The sequence below is a fragment of the Empidonax traillii genome, unplaced genomic scaffold, assembly GCF_003031625.1.
Source record: "Empidonax traillii isolate 1590-97213 ecotype Southwest subspecies unplaced genomic scaffold, ASM303162v1 scaffold86:size2944007, whole genome shotgun sequence".
Lineage (NCBI taxonomy): Eukaryota > Metazoa > Chordata > Aves > Passeriformes > Tyrannidae > Empidonax > Empidonax traillii.
Window position 1 is genome coordinate 2,552,352 of NW_020955279.1, and position 17,042 is coordinate 2,569,393.

At 48.5% G+C, this 17,042-nt stretch overlaps 1 protein-coding gene across 1 annotated transcript; it reads left to right on the forward strand.

Annotated features, from left to right (window-relative positions):
• Nucleotides 1-1,387: 1,387 nt before the first annotated feature.
• On the forward strand, nt 1,388-15,919 carry SALL4 (spalt like transcription factor 4). The gene is made up of 4 exons (XM_027881276.1): nt 1,388-1,568; nt 9,192-11,723; nt 12,329-12,636; nt 13,745-15,919. Exons 1-4 carry the CDS (start codon nt 1,499-1,501, stop codon nt 14,165-14,167), a joined length of 3,333 nt encoding a protein of 1,110 aa, XP_027737077.1. The 5' UTR covers nt 1,388-1,498; the 3' UTR covers nt 14,168-15,919.
• Nucleotides 15,920-17,042: the final 1,123 nt, after the last annotated feature.

The window sequence follows — 17,042 nt, forward strand, 5'->3', positions numbered from 1 at the left end:
CACTTCCTCCCTCCTGCTGTCTAGTAACATTCGGGTTTTCCACTCCACATCACCCTCCTGAACCGCCCCATAACCTTGGGTGGGTCTTTATCTTCACAGCAGCTTTGGAGCTTAGGGAACCCCCAGTTCACAAGCAGGAAACTGAGGCACAGACCCTGGTAAACTGTTTGCTGATGAATGCAATGGAACTGCATGTTGAGTCTGACTTGACCTGAGCCTAGTTCTCCTGAACCCTTACTCAGTGTCCTGCTCCTCCAAATCAACAAAATCGTCTCTTCACCAAAATCAGTCTCTCTCTCCAAAGTTTTCTAGCAATCCATTTCATTTTTCATAGATAGATCTGCTCTGTGTGTGTGTGTGTTGTTCCACATGAAATCAGAAAGCAGTCACATATCCCACAAAGATTTTGCAATCTCTGTATACTCAAGGATCCTCACATTTTTGCTTATGGAGATCCATCTGACTTCAGTGGGGGTCGGAGGGGTTGAAGTGACTCTGCTCTATGACGCTTGGGGGCTTTACAGCACAGTAAATTAGAGCCTCAGCTGAGGTGGGTTCTGCAGTCACCTCCAGTCACATGGACACCCAACCCCAGGGCCACCCAGCTGGGGCTCGTGGGGAGGATTTGAGCGTGGTGCGTGTTCACATGGAACCCAACAGCACGAGAGGAGAGTAAAAACGAAAATGATTCCACTATGTACTAACACAGTCAACTTAGGAAAACACTTCCCAAGTGTTGCCTTATCACTTATTTCAACTGTTTCACACGAACCTTTTACACGTGTAACGTTTTTACTTGCTGTTAAAAATACCCTTGGCTCGATTTTGCCGGCTTCCCAGAAAGTGAGACTTTAAAAAGTCCCTAAACAACTGAACCAACGCCAGAACCAACGTCTGGATCCGCTTTTGAAGCCCCTCGAGTTGCCCACCCCACCGGGAGACCCGGGGTTTGTCCGCTCCCACTATCAGCGCTCTTCCCTTTTCCACCTTATCGAACGACAAAGGGAAGAATTAGCATTGTCCCGGGATTCTGCTTGCTTTTTTGGGGGAGGGGGGGGGAGAAATCTTTTAAAGCACAATGTAAAAAGCGCAGGTGAGACAACAAAGGTATTGTCGGTCGGGAGCCTGGCCGGCCGTGCAGCCGGGTTGTTTGTTTACTCTGGGAGGTGGTCGGTGCCCCCCCCTAAAGCCAGGGGGGCGGCCCCGGCCCCCGCGGGACTCTCGCCTTTGTGGCCCGGCGGGGCGGGCCGGGTGCGGGGACTACATGGCCCAGCGTGCCCCGCTGCGCGGATCAATGGGGCTGATTTGAATAATCTGTGAGCCCTTGGACTCAGGCCAATCAGCCGTCAGGGACCCATGATAAATCGCAATGCATTATTGATAATCATAATTACTCTGACATGCGCATTCCGCCCAATGGGGGTAATTTCCCAACTCTAGGAATTTGTTGTGAAGAGGAAAATAATTGCTACTATTTTGCTCCCGATGCTGGTGCACCATGTCGCGACGGAAGCAGGCGAAGCCCCAGCACATCAACTCCGAGGAGCAGCCCCCAGATGCTGCAAGTGGTGAGTGCCGGGGCGGGGGGGGGGGGGGGGGGGGGGGGGGGGGGGGGGGGGGGGGGGGGGGGGGGGGGGGGGGGCTGGGGCGCGGAGCTGCCGCGGGTCCCGACTTGGCTGATGCGCGGAGGCGGCGGCGGGGCGCGGGGGGCGCTTCCCGGGGGGCTTTTTCCATCCTCGTGCTTCATCCCGCTCTCTTTTCCCCCCGCGGGCTCTGCTAGGAGCCCGACCCCCGGCCTCCCCCAAGCTTTTTGGGGGCACTGAACTCTCTGCGCCCCTGCGGAGCCCCGCGCGGTGTTGTTCCCCGGGGCTGACCGGGGCACCTCGTTATTTTTTGGGGGGCGGGAGGCTCGGCTTTGGGCCGCTCTGGAGCGCAACCCTGCGCCGGGGTGCCCGAGGGGTCCCTCGCCCTGCCCGGCCGGTGGTCCCCCTAATGGTCCGCACGCACCCCCCGGTCCCGCGGAGCCTCCGCCGGATCCGGCGTGGGACGCGCCGGCCCCGCTGCGGCCGTGCTGGGGGTGCAGCCTCATGGGAGGGGAACCCCAAAGATGCCCTGAGGCGGAGAGAATTGTGGGGGGGCGGGGGGCAAACGGGTGGGGGGAGCAGAGGAAGAAATTGCAGACAACTTCGGAGGAGTAGGAAATGGCTCGAGTTCGGTTTCCTTGATCTATCCAGCACTTTCTCGGGAGTTATTTGAGGATTTTTGTGGGACTTTAGGGGGAGAAAAAAAAAAAGGGAAAAAACCCTCCACGCTCGGACTATTTTTGTTGGAGATCACAATCGCCCTGGACCTTTTGTAGCTTGACCTCCAGCCATCTTTGATTTCCGACTTCCTAAAATAACTCCGGTGAGCTAATGTGGGGTGTGCGTGAGCGCTTTGTATTTGGGAGGCGTGAGGGACTTTGCCACCGCAAATCGCTGTCCCCTTCTTTGGGGACCTCGCAGCCCTGGGCCTTGCCACGGGAGAAGTCGAAATTTTGGCTCAAATGAGCCCTGAGCTCCCGGTGGGGTGGGAGTGTAGGGGAGGGGGCACTCGCTGGTGGCCCCCGCGGGAGCGGGGAAGGGCCGGGGCTCCCGGAGCGTGCCCGGTTCCCGCGGCGGAGCAGCATCTTCCCGCTGCGGGGGCTGACTCCCTGGCTCCGGTGCGGGCTCTGCCCCCGCTATAACCGCCCTAGGTGCCGGGGACGCTTCCGCGGTGCCCGTCCCGCTCCCAGCCGGGACTGCGGCGGGGAGGAGGGCACGTCCCGTCCCGGGTGGGGATCGAGGCTGACCAGGGCTGCATTTGTTCACACTTGTGGTCGTTGTGCCCAAAGGTTTCTGTGTGTCCCCCAAGAACTTTCTTTGGTTCTTTGCCATCCTTTAGGACTGGTTTTGTTTCCGTCCCTAGAACTGATCAATACCCCGGCACGTTACAGGAGCTGCTTATTCCCAGCCCGCAGGAGGTTCGGGCGCTTTAATTTTTTTTTTTCCTCCTCCCCCCTCTCTTCTTTGAGTCGAAATGTGCAATTGTTGGGTCCGGTTAATGGTGACTTAAGAAACAGCATGCTGGCCAGAAGGCAATAAATCCCATGTTTAATGCATGACTGTTTTCCTTTGTGCATATGGTTAGGTTGGGGGATGGAGGTGATGTTTCCACATGTAAATCTCTGCCCGCTGCTGGAAAGGCACCTCCGGCCCCGAGCTGAAACAAAAGGGTTAATCACTCCTGATGCGGCCGCTGGGGCGGGGGAGGTGTGCGGGAGGGAGGGAGGATCGCTCGACACCGCGCTCTCCGGGGCAATGGCCAGCTGCTTTTTTGTTGTTGTTGTTGGAGCTTTTTTTTTTTACCCCATTCTCTTTTAACAACCAAACCCTGGCTGAAATCCCTCCGGGAGCCGCTGCACAGGCCGGGGGACCTGGTGAAGCTCTGGCCGTGCCTGGGGGTGGCTTCCCCTGCCGCTCATGGGCCGGCGGGTTTTGGGGGGTTTAGGGGGTCGGAGCTGCCGTGCGCGGACCGGCCGGGACCCTCCGGAGCCGCCCGGGGCGGTGACTGGTGCAGGTCCCGCATTGAGCCCCGTCCTGCGGGATCTCCGCTCTCAGAAATACAAACCTTGGCTACGGCTCCGGTGGCTCGGACCCCCCGCCAGTATCCAAAATAGTCTTGCTATTCCCCGCTCCAGGTGTGCCCGTAAATAATAAGTGATGAAGCTGCATAACAAAGTCGAAATTCCTCAAGGATTTGTATGGGGCATTATCGAGGATATACACATAACCGAAATAATAAAATCAAGCCCTTATCTCCTCTTTTGCAAGTGTTCTCCTTTTTTGCAAAGCGATTTGGGACCCACCTCTGTGAACAATGCAGCGGGTTAAAGTGTCCCGCGAACCTGGGGATCCATTAACAGGTCAAAAAATCAGCAGGTGGTCACTGAGGAATAATGCTACATACTGAAAATTAGCATTTTCACAAAGGGCTTGAAAATACCCATTGTACTGGATTGCTGCCATTAAAAATCGGATTCATTCTTAAAAAATACAGTATCAAACTGCAACTTTAATTTTTCTTTTTTTTTTTTTTCTCAATGCAAAATTAGGGATTTACTTTATTTAAATCCTCGCTTGGTGCGTTGAGCTCTGCAGAAGTGGAGAGGGGTTTTGAACGAGGAAACTCAAGTTTTTTTGTGGTTTATTGTATGTTTAATTTGGGTTGCCCGAAGCCGCTGTCGCGGGACAGGCTGGCCCGGCCCGGAGCCTCGGGGCGCGGGAGCATCCCCGGGGGTGTTGCAGCCGTGTGAAGGGGGAGAGGGTGCCGGGGGGCGGAGGAGGGCGATGCCCGGCTTGTTTTTCCTTTTACGTTAGTGAAACATTATATTGGTTGTAGGGATGGAGCCCTTTCGCCGGGCTCGGCGGCATGTGACGTTTTGACAGAGCTGCTGCTCTAACCTTTGCCTCCTCCTGCTTGCTGTGGGTGGTAAGTTGATGTCAGGCTCACAATTAGGACTCTCATGCAATTGACCTTGGCAGCGGGGTTTGTGCCGTTTAGCTCGCTCTTAAACACTGTACTAGTGTTAAGTGTGGTCCGGGGCCGCCGCCTGCGCGGCTGCGGGAGGGGCGGCGCGGCCGCCGGGCAGGTAGGGCGACCGGGGGGGCTTTGGGGGGAACCGGGGCTTTTGGGGGGGCTCAGAGTGCTCTGGGGAGAACTCGACGACACACCACTCGTCCTGCGGGTGTTGAGTGAGTCGCTGTTGGCTCAGGTGGCTGCCGGGGGGTCGCGGTGGCCCCGCCCGGGGGTGGCTGGTCCCGCGGGCCGTGAGTGCCCTCCACCGACCGGCACCGGGACCTCCGCCGGGGCTCCGGGCAGCGCCCGCAGGTAACTCCAGCCGCTTCCCAAGGGCCGCCCCGGCGCTCGGGGGGCTCAGAGCCCCTTCCAGGCGCCGTCGGTGGGGCCGGAGCGGGGCTGCGCCCTCGGGAACCGCCGCCTCGGAGCTTCGCTTTCCCCGCGTGTTCTAACGCCTATTCCGCTCCTCGGAAGCGTTTTACTCGGGTTAGTTCGTTCTACCTTCGGCCGATTATGTCGCTTGAATAGGTGGGTCACCAAAAGGGTGAATCAGTAGGGAAATAATAAAATAACTAAAGCCTTGAGAGACAACCTGAAAGTATGTGAAATCCTGATTGTAGGTGTAACGCGTTTCTGGTTCGTTCTTGGGTAGAAAAACGCAGCTGATGACTTCAGTGTAGAAAACATCAAGGCCTGTGGCATATTTCTGTAAGTAGCCAGTCGTGTGTTTTACTTAACTCAAGGAAGTGATTTTGTCATAGTTACAGTTAAAAAAAAATGCGCTAAATGTTGTTTGATAGTGGGAGAAAAAGAGAGTGAATTTTTGGGCAGCTTGCAGTTCTTGGAAGTCCCAGATTTTCATCTTGGAATGGGAAAAAAGCATCAGGGGAACGCGATGCCTGAGAGCAACAGCGAGCTGATGGCAGAGGGTTTCATGTCTAGGACTAGAGTGGAGGGTCGATAATCAGTTCTTCATGAGTTAATTTTAACCAGAGACATACATAGTTTTGTTAACGTTAAAGTAAAAATAGTGCATCGGCTGTAGTCTGTAGGTGAAAGTAAGCTCTCCAAAGATATTAAAACTCCCTGGAAAAAAAAGTGAGTGGGAAAACTTGAGCTCAGTTTCATCCCAATTCAAGTGAAATACAGTTGGAAGAAACTAGTCACTAGTGGCTCAGTTGAGTGGCAGACCAGCAACACCCTTCTTGAAATCACATCAAACCAGACTTATTTCACTCTTTTAGTGGCTCCCTTAAAAAAAAAAAAAATTATTCGGGCTGTGTGGATTTTATCAGCCTCCCTTGTCGATGACCGCCTTGTCCTACACAATAGTGGATTTTTTCCATCCATTTGTCAGTGATTCAATCTAACCCCCCTGCTGGGTTTACTGCATTCTTCTAACTTATTGGATAACTAGATGCTGAGAGATAACATTCCTGAAATTCGGGGGTGGGGAGACAGAAAAAACACAGTAGAAGTCCTATCCCTGGGAAGCCTTTGGAGAGGGTTAAGTGAAGTGCACAAGCAATTGTTGTGGCAGGGCTCTCCTTGGTAAATCCTTGTACAGTACGTGGGCAGAGCTGGTTTCTTGGCATGGAAAACCCCTGATTTCAGACCGTTAATTCATGTTAGTGATAACTGCTGAGGTTTTGGGGATCTGAGGTGCTCTGATTGCAGCCCTTGGTGCTCGGGAGAGGATGTACCTGGAAATCAAGACGAGTTTTACGAAGCTGTTGGTGTTTTTAATGAAACAGTAAATTGCTCCTTAGTTATTCCAGCTACTACACTGTAACCTGGAGTCCTGCTACAGAACTTACCTAAAATTCTTTGTGAGACGGGGGAAGATATATTCACTTTTTCTGAGGTAGAAAGGAAAAAAAGGCATAACTTCCCTATTTGTCATGCAGCAAGTCGTTTCAAGCTCTGATCTGAATTTACTTGGGGTCCTAAACCTAGTGCCTTCCTGTCAGGGGAACTGGAAAATAAAATACGTGACCGTGGCAGCAAGAGCTGGCAGGGGCAGGGCTCCCAACCTGCCTGCTGCTGCCCATCACAGGTACCTTCAGTTTACTGGAGTTTTCTTTCTCTGAGGTAGCAACTGCTGCTTAAGAACCAGAAAAGTTACCTGAGCTCCTCAGAATTAAGAAAAGGAGGAGTATGGGCTGTGCTGGAGGTTGGAAAAGTAGCATTGAATTTAGTGTGGTCTTATCAGTGGAACAGTAGAAATATAAGAAAGTACTATCAAGGAAAGGGAGATAAATTATCAGATGCTTTGAAGAAGTTAAAGTTTGAGGACTTGTCTAGACATTATCCTGGAATATCTCCTTGGGGATGGGCAAGAGTCTTTGGTGCAGACATTTCTGCACCGCTGGAAAAAGGGAAACCTGAAGTTATTTTGTAACGTGTAAACTGTGTAGTTTGGCCTGGAAGATGAGACTGTTACTGCTGAGGGATTTGGAAAAGAGATTTTCATGTTTTTGTTTATTCTGTGAAACACCCGTGTAATGGATGGAAGCAGGAAAGCAGTCAAGTAAAGACCTCTCAAGTCAGCGCATAGAGTAGTTCTGGAAGTCTGTTGCCTTTTTTTCTACACAGATACTTTGCCATTATAGCTGCTCAGAGTCTTGTAAAAGGAGTTTAAAATAATGTGTTCTTGGTTGACTCTGTTGTTGTCTGCAGACTAGATTTCTCTGTATGTTTTTGCATAGAGCTAAATCAATGTTAGAGGAATCAATTTAATGAGAGGATGGGAGATACCTGCTTTTACTTGTTTATTTCACTTACAGAAGTTTGAGCTGAAGCGGGGGGTGGGAGCATTTGATTCTCCCTGTTTGGATAGGAGGCATCCAAACATTTTTGATCATAGCAGTGCTCAGAACCTTTTCCTCTCTGTTAAAGGACTTGAACTGTATGTGATTTTTTACTGATTTGGATTTATTGCTGTAGTGATAGCAGAACAGGCCTGTGATGCTTGCAGTGTTTTGTAATTGATAAAATGTTTATTTTTTTTTAAATAAACGTTCACGTACATTTTCTGCCACACAGCATTAAACCGTTGAAGTTTGATGTGTTGAATAGGCGTATAATGCGGTTGTTCAGCTAAGAAGTGTCAAGCATTGCAATATCCTCCCTTAGAGACCTTTTACACCCCCCTCAAACAGCAAGCTGATGTGCTTGGACATCCTTCCCCTCCACCCTGCCACGTACAGGATATACACATGTATCAGATGTGTGGTTCGGTTACACCTCTAAAATGAAAGCCGCAAGTAGCTCGTGTGCTTGCAGAGGTTCGGGCTCGCCTTGTGAAATGGTGTGGGTCGGTAATGCGGCACCAGGGGTGAATTACTGGAGCCACGAGGCCTGAGCAGGACAGATCTCAACACAAGTTCTCAGCTTGGTGCAGGTCTGGGGTGTGCCCCGCTGGGTCTGTGGAAGGTAAAGTTACTTAGTTACTGCACCCTTGGCACCCATGAAAATTAGACCACTTAATGGAAGTTCCAGGAGCTGATGGGGGCTGGAATACAGCTGGAGCCTTTCCCGCTTCCCCTTCAGCTGTAAAGCTTTACCTCCTGAGCCCTCCTACCCCCTCCTTGCCCGGAGTGCTGGCCTGCCTCGAGCTGGGTGTCGAGTTTGTTGTTTGAAGGATGGCAAGACTGAGCAAAAACATCCTGTTTTGGTTTAGACTTTCTGTTAACCTCTATTCCAGTTCTGATATTTCCCCGAATGATTTTCTATTTTTTTGTCTGTGTGCAAACTCTGCTCAGTCTGTTCTGGGGGGTGCTGGTGGTGGAAGGGCAGGAGCAGACGAGGAGCCCAGCTTGGCCTTCTCTGCCCCTTCCCAAAAGTGGGTGAGTTGCAGATGCAGCAAAACAAGTCTGAAACGACTCGGTGTGTTTTGCAAGTCGGTTTCTTGGATTGTTTGCTTTAATAATCACCAGTATCAATGTAGGCTCATACCTATGTGTGGTGTTCTGTCAGTTAATCATGTCGTCTTTACTACTGTGTCTTTTTAGAGGTGGGGTTTTTTGGGAAGGTTTTAGAAGCTAATAGTGGCCTTTTGTCAGCCCTTTTTGGTTGTAATTACTTTCATGATGGTGGAGTGAAAGTCGTTTAATACATCAGTATACAATTAAGAATTGTTCTGAAGTTCCCCTGTTAACAATCTTGTATGAATTTCTGAGAGGTGGTTAACAATGATTTAGAACCTGAAGTACAAACACCAAATAAGCTTATGCGGTGTTTTGCTCAGAGTTATTATGGTTTTTCTGTCTACCTTGTGCTGCAGATGCTGCCTTGCTGCACTGTTTCTTTTTTACCTGTATAAAGGGATTTTGGATAAACCTCTTTTCATTGAGCCTTGTGAGAGTCCTTTTATATTATTGTTTTTATAGAAAACACAGCTGAGATGCAGATTTCTTTTTGGCTGCAAAGAGTTTGGTATCAACATAAAGAGCAGAACTTGATTGATTTGCAAACTTGATTCCAGTGTTTTGTATCTTTTTAACTTGAAATTCAGGTGAAGTCAGTGATCTTAAGAATAGTGACTACTTAGTTTAAATCTAGTAATTAATAATGTGACTTTCTTTTATTTTAAGGGAGTCCACAAGACGTCCCAGGTGATAGAGATGGTGAAATGAGTTCCAAAAGGTGCCGCACGGAGGAAACTAAAATCTGTGAGAAATGCTGTGCAGAATTCTTTGTTCTCTCTGAATTCCTTGAGCATAAGAAAAATTGCACTAAAAATCCACCTGTTCTAATCATGAATGACAGTGAGGGAACAGTACCCCCTGAGAGCTTCTCTGAAGCTTCTCTAGGGAACTTTCCAAGTGACCGAATGGATAGCAGGGCACGCAAGGACATTCAGGCAAAGGGCTGCACTGGTTCTATGGAAAAGAGAGAAGGAAAAATGGATGCTGAATCAGTTGGAGGAATGTACCTTAAAATAGAACCCCCTGTCACGCCTGCGGCTCCCGGGCTGAGCTATCTACCAAAATCCAAAGTACCAAACACTAACGTGACTCTGCAGACGATACGTGGCACTAAAGTGGCTGTGAACCAGCGGACCTCCGATGCCATCTCTTCCTCAGCAGCCGGTTTCAATGCTATCCCCATGATCCTGGAGCAGCTCGTGTGTTTGCAGCAGCAGCAACTCCAGCAGATTCAGCTGACGGAGCAAATCCGCATTCAGATTGCCATGATGGCTCCCCATGCCCTGCATCCTTCTATAGCAGCTGCTACTGATCCACTAAAAGCTCTGGGCGCTCACATGTCTCAGCAGCTGTCGGCTGCTGTGGCTTTAATTGGACAGAAAGCTGGAAGCCAGAGCCTATCACTGGAATCCTTGAAGCAAGGAAAACTACCTCATTCTAACACTGGCATTGCAGCCGCCAGCTCGCTGGCTGCTGGGCTGTCCTCCTCCTTCCCCCTGAAGCCAGAGGGAAGCCGAAGCCTCCCCGGCTCCATTTCTCAGTTCCCGAATCCTTTGCTACCTCAGTCCTCCAACTCCGTCATCTTCCAAAATCCGCTTTCGGCTGTTTCTTCTGTCATAGATTCCGCGAAGAAGGGGAAGGGGAAACCTCCCAACATTAGTGTGTCTGAGAGCAAACCGAATGCAGAAGAGCCGTTCTTCAAACACAAGTGTAAATTCTGTGGGAAGGTCTTTGGCAATGACAGTGCCCTGCAGATCCACCTCCGCTCCCACACCGGAGAAAGGCCCTATAAGTGTAACATCTGTGGGAACCGCTTCACAACCAAAGGAAACCTTAAAGTGCATTTTCAGCGTCACAAAGACAAATACCCCCACATAAAGATGAATCCTTATCCGGTTCCTGAGCACCTGGACAATGTTCCCACTAGCACTGGAATCCCATACGGGATGTCTGTGCCACTGGATGAGTCTAACCTAATTGTGGATAGCAAACCTCTCCTAACAACTCTGCCTACCTCTGCGGCCACGGGGGCACCTCAGGCCATCTCCAGCCTAGCAGGCATTAAAGAGTCTCTGCCTGGTACGTTCTCAAGTGATCTGCAGTCAAGGCCGTCTCCAGAAAGTGAGGGTGGCTCCTCCTCGTCGGGGGCAGTCGGTCACGAGTCGGGAACAGAGCAAAGCTTGAGCTCACCACAAGCCACCTGCAGTGTGAGCATCTTCCATGTAAGTGGGTCAAACGAGCAAGGCTCAGAGACATCGAAGCTTCAGCAACTGGTTGAAAATATTGACAAATCCACTGCTGACCCCAACGAGTGCCTGATCTGTCACAGAGTGCTGAGCTGCCAGAGTTCACTCAAAATGCATTATCGCACTCACACCGGGGAGAGGCCGTTCAAGTGTAAGATCTGTGGCCGTGCTTTCTCCACTAAAGGGAACCTTAAAACTCACTATGGTGTCCACCGGGCCAATACTCCTTTGAAGATGCAGCATTCGTGTCCTATTTGCCAGAAGAAGTTTACAAATGCCGTCGTGCTGCAGCAGCATATCCGCATGCACATGGGGGGGCAGATCCCCAACACACCAATGCCAGAGAACACCTGCGACAGCGCCGACGTGGATCCCGCTGTGGCTGAGAAGAATGGAGACATCAGTCGCCCAGATGAGACCGTGGAAAGCATAGAGATGGAAGAGGACATGGACTCTCAGGATGGCCCCAGGAGTTCTTCAAAACCTCCCACTCCGTACGACGCACAATCAGAGTCGCCAGCCACAGCAGCCTCCTTCTCTGGTGTTACTGCCCTGGAGAATCAAATGAAGATTGTCACCTCTTTGAATTTGCAGCGGCAAAGCAGTTTGAAGTCTAGCGACAACGGCTCAGCAGAAAGTGATGGCATGACAAATGATTCGTCCTCTGTGGCAGGAGACCCAGATTATCAGAATGGCAGGAGTCCTGCTGCCTCCGAGTCTGCATCTATCCAGGCTCTGTCCCCAGCCAACAGCCAAGCTGAGAGCGTGAGGTCAAAGTCACCTGCCTTCAACAATCAAGAAGATTCAGGCCTGGGAAATAAACCAGAGGGTCCTGAGAACGCTCCTGCAGAAATAGAAGGGGTTGTTGGTGCTTTGGATTTAACTTACGGCAATATTGGTCGGAAGGTCATTAAAGAAGAACCCGGGTTACACTTCGCGAATGGAGAATATGGTGAGTAACTCAAAATGCTGGGGATAACTTGGGGTGGGGCAGTAAGACTGGAGAAAATTCATCTCTAAAAAGGACCAACAGGAAACAAAACTTTCTCAGCTTTCCCCTCTTTTTCCTCTGTTAGGATTAGACTTAAGTGCTGTCATCTCCTGCAAGGGGTAGCATAGAGGTTCTTAAAATTAATAGAGACCATGCATTTAGTATATTACATGGGCTCACCTAATACTTCTTTATATCTCTTTAAAGATACACATTTGAGTTCTGTGGGAAAACTGCTTATCCCAGGGACGTGTCATGGAAACCCTGGAATCATTTGCGGGCTTTTCAGGCTCTTTAGTATTAAGGTTAATGTTTATCTAAATTTGACTCGTAAGCAAAACTTGCTAGCTCATAAGCTCACCAGCAAAGAAAAGGGATGAACTGATTTGTTTTGGGGTATCCCAGGAAGTTTAGTAGCAGCCCTGTCATGTGTCTCTGGAGGGCTTTGCAGATGTGCTCTTCGGGCTCGTGCAGCTCCACAGGCAGGGCCTCTGGAGCCTTAGCCAGGCTTCAGCTTTGAAGCAGAATGAGGTTGGGATAAACATTATTCTTTGCTTTCTTTCCAGGCCGAAGTAGTATTCCAGCTGCTTTTGTTAGAGCCCCCCCAGCCCTGATAAAGATGGAGCTGCCCAGCGATCGCCCCATTAGCACTGGCCACTTCATTGGCCCACCAGCTCTGTCCCCAGGGGTTGCCCCTCTCCTCGTGCCACGACCCAAGTTCTGCCGTCCCGCCAAACAGCACATCTGCACTACATGTGGGAAGAACTTCTCCTCTGCCAGCGCCCTGCAGATCCACGAGCGGACCCACACTGGGGAGAAACCATTTGCCTGCACCATCTGTGGGAGAGCCTTCACCACAAAAGGAAACCTGAAGGTAGGTCATCTCTGTGGTGTTGATCTCCTTTCTTGGTGAAACTCATACCAGAGATGGAAAGACTTGCTAATATTTGACCTGCCCTTTGGGGCAACGTTTCTTTTAGTTCCTCACATAGTTGTCTTTGACTTTTGTCTCTCCTCCCTGGGTTTCTTCACACAGTTTCTCACTAAACACTGTCCTGAGATTGCCTGCAGGTCTTCACTTCTGTCCTTGGCTTTCCTTTTGGGATGGAAGGGAAGGCTTAGCCCTTACTAAGCAGATTGCTTTTTTCTTTTTCATTTGGATTTGGATGTGTCAAGACATAAACTTCTCACAGACTGAATGCTACAGAATTCTGCCTGCAGAGTAAATGCATTACACTGCACTGCTTGAAACACTGTGAGATGAGGAGGGATTAAAACAGGATAATCCTGAGATGGCACAAAGTAGTTGGGGATTGTGTCTAAGCACTTGCTGAAGAAGAGCTGCGAGCCCGTCCTTATTGTCAGATGAATCTATTTGCTCTGTGAGGGACTTGCAGCTCCCTCACCCTCACAGAGCCTTCTCCCTTCCTGTTAGAAACTCTTCAAGCTTGTCAGTCCTCTTGTATAAATAGGAGATAGAATACTGATGGGGAGAGAAAATACTCTGCAGTTTGCAAACAGTCCCTTGCTGGAAGTACTAGCAGCGTGTGGTATGGAAGATTTCAGCTTAGGTGAAATCTCGCACATTACTTAATGTTTCTCTTCCAAATTGCTTGGTGGATGATTTTCATTAACCAGTATTTTTTTCAGTATAGTATGTTCACAGCAGATAACGTGGCTTTTATTCTGGGGGAAAGAGCAGCTTCTTTGCCAACTCCACTTAAAATAAGTGTAAAACACAGTCCTATGAGCCCTTGAGCAGTAAACTCTAGAGATCCATGATATTCTCAGGTAGTGGAATGACTCTGTCATACACATGCCAGGAAGGGAACGCTGACAAAAACTACCCAACTGAAACACTTACCTGAATGCAAATGTGACTTCTTTTGGGCAATGTGCCTGTAAGCAAAGTAGAACTTGGTTATGCCATGAAAGAACTGCAGTAATAATGATTCTCTTCACTTTTTGCCCCCCTCTGGAAGGTCCATGTGGGAACTCACATGTGGAATAACTCTGCCAGGCGGGGAAGAAGGCTTTCGATTGATAATCCCATGGCTCTGCTGGGGAACGATCCCAAGAAGGTATCTGAAATGTTCCCAAAGGATATAATGCCTCCCTCAGTGAGCATTGACCCCACGGTGTGGAATCAGTACGCAGCAGTGCTCAGCAATGGCATCGCCATGAAGACCAACGAGATCTCGGTGATCCAGAGCGGTGGTTTGCCCACCCTCCCGGTCACCATCGGGGGTGGCTCGGCCATAAACACTGCTACAGTCTCCAAAATAGATGGGACCCAGTCTGGGACTGGTTCTGAAACAGAGAAGGCCAGTGGTGCTGCTGCAGACAATGTGCCAAAACACCAGTTCCCTCACTTCATGGAGGAGAACAAAATTGCTGTTAGTTAAAAACTCTAGTGAAGTTGACGTACAGAAAGAACAAATATATATATACACAAACATATATTTTTAAGAGATTCCACTTCAGCCTCCTATTTTCCTATTGACGTGCAAATGATTTTATGGTTGTCTTTGTAAGAGTTGCCCAGAGTACAATCATGATATTGCTTTGCAAATAGTAAATAATAAAGATTAGGATTTCCTTCTATTTGGAAAGATGCGGGTCTTGCAAAGTAGTTCTTGCGTATGACTTTAATGTGTACAGCCTTACAGAAGTTTCTACAACTTGAAATTCCAAAGGTTAGAATATTTACCTCTGTTTTGAGTGATACTTGGGGGTTTTGAATAGAGTGGAAGCAACCTACTGTTGATGGAAAAGCTTCTATTTACTGATGAGAAATGAAAACTATTAATGCGGGTAAATATCCTAGAATGTCTGCTACCCTCCTGGGAAGAGTTTTTCTGTTTGGATTTTTGGCTCTGTGTGGTTTCTGAATGTACTTTTTACTATAATGGCTATAAAAACTACAGTTGTGTGTTTTTTTAATTACTTTTTTTTTTTTTTTTTTGCCTCAGAAGTTCTATGGAAAGAAAGTTGCTGTTTTTCTTTAGTCACTGCTCCCCAGTAATTAATTCTCTTTGTTGTTGACTGCTGCTTATTTAATACTACTATTAGGACAGTCCTTCAAGTGTAGTGCCAAAATTCCTACTTCCAAAGATGTGCAGTTTTTCCTAGATGTTTTATTTCAATACCAAGAGCCCCAAACAAGCATGGGCGGGTATGTATATACTTTTTTTTTTGTTTGTTTCTTCTTGAAAGGGAAGACTTGCCTTGGGAAGTCAGGTCTAAAAGCTCTGCAAGGAATCTCAGGTGACTGTTGCAATTTGGCATGGGAACTGGTTTCCTTAGCAAGAGACTTTTTTGTTCTTATGTTTTTTTTTTTTCATTTGGGTAATTTAGGAGATCAGTCTGTGTAAACCTGTATTTAAATATGAAGTATTCATGCTTAGGTTAAATGTTTTGTGGGTTTTTGGATGGCATTCCTACTCTGGTCATTAAGTTTCTTGGTGGTCTGTGAATTTGCATTCTGCCAAAATGGTAATTAATGATCCATGTGTGTTGTATGAAGGTTGCTGGGATAGTCATCTGGATTCTAAGTTATCTACCTCATTTTTTTCCTTTTGTAGTTGTAGTGTCTATTTTTCTATTAATGACCACTGTAATGACTGAGATTCAAGCAGATGCTTCCATGCACTATCTGAAACCAAAACCTGATGTATTAGTGGAAGCACCTGAAAAGTTACTGGACTGACCTTTCACTATTCCTCTGACGCCTGCTGGAACTGGATGTGTAATGGGATCTGAACCAGACTGGAAAGTGAGCATTTGGTATGGAAGGACTGAAGGATGGAGAGAGATCTCTCTGTGGACTGCAGGAAATCTTCAAGTCCAGTCTCTGTTGTGGAAGGCCCCAGAAATGCAGATTACCAAAAGTTTGTGTAATGTTGTTGCACCTGATTCTTGCTTATGATCTCTGTATGCCGAGTTGTGCCTTTCCTGCTGGACTTGTAAGTAAGAACATACCAGTACCTGTTTACACTGTAAAATGGATATTGTTACATAGACCATGCAAAAGGCATCCCAATTGTCACGTTTCTACATTGTGAATGTATGACTTTTGAGAACTCTGTAGTTTTGAGTATCTACTGATGCGTTTCTGTTGACATTTTTGAGAATAAATTTTGGGATGGCTTTTTCACCCTTGGTGCTTTAATTCTTCTGGCAAAGCTTTTGTCTTCTGAAGAGTATAGGAGTGGAGGGGTCTCTAGATCAGTTCTTAAAAACAACTGGGGTTTGATACAGGGGTTGGTACGTGCCAGGGATGTTCATTTCCACACTAGAATAGGGTGACAGGAATATGTACAACAATTCCTGTACTGTGATCACCCTAGAAAGGGAAAAAGGAATATTAAGTTGTCACATTGCTGGTGCCTGAAGACACTGGCTGCACAGAAAAAGGAAAGCAAAGGAAGACAGTTCTGAGAATAGCCCTGACATAATGGAAAAGTGCTGAGGTTCTGATTCTTGCAGCCTAAACTAACAAATATATTTTGGGCCTGGGAGGTAACAGTGGAGGAGAATGGTGCAGAAACAGTGATGTTTCCAGCAGTGGAGCTGACTGCACAATAATTTGGGAGTGCAAAGAAAGGCAGAAAGGAAACATTTGTTCTGTAGGCTCTACCACCAGGCTGAGAAAAGGTGCGGGGAGGGCAAAATAAATACAGGAACAGAAGGAAAGATAACAGCACACAGTGGATGTGCTGGGAGGTAGAAAGCATACAGTGCTTCACTAGAGCATGAAGGTGTTTAAAAGCAGCACTGTAGTCCCTGGGGGCAATATATTTGGTACAAGAGGAGACATGGCCCTTCTGCTCAGGGAAACCAAGGGATGAGAATCAGGACCCCAGTGAGGAATACAGCAAGTGGTGGTAAGTAAAAACTACACTCATGCCAGCGTGGATGCTGTGTGCAACTCCTGAGCTTACGACCTGCTTTGAGAGCAGTTGTTGCTCTGGGTACCTGAATGGGCTTGGTGATGGAGCTGCTGCTCTCTCCCTTCAAATGGTGGGCAGGATTTAAGGCTGATTCCTTACTCTGGTGCTGAGGATGTTCTGCCTGGGCAGGATTAACCGCAGCAGCTCGAGGAGCAATGTGGTGGGAACGAGGAGGTGTTGGGTTTAGAGGAGAAGTGGATGATGTCTAAAGACCTGCCCTAACTGGGAAATTGCTCTCCAGCATAGGCCAATCACGGCTATTGTGAAGAAGTGCCCTGGCTTCAAAAGAATTTGTGATAAAAGGCCTGCTCTTTGCTGATAGCTTGAT

Excerpts from the sequence above, each read along its gene's own strand:
- SALL4 (XM_027881276.1), top strand. The coding sequence starts at position 1,499 with ATGTCGCGACGGAAGCAGGCGAAGCCCCAGCACATCAACTCCGAGGAG. Across the intron at positions 1,569-9,191 it reads GCCCCCAGATGCTGCAAGTG|GGAGTCCACAAGACGTCCCA; the intron begins GTGAGTGCCGGG and ends TTTTATTTTAAG. Across the intron at positions 11,724-12,328 it reads CTTCGCGAATGGAGAATATG|GCCGAAGTAGTATTCCAGCT; the intron begins GTGAGTAACTCA and ends CTTTCTTTCCAG.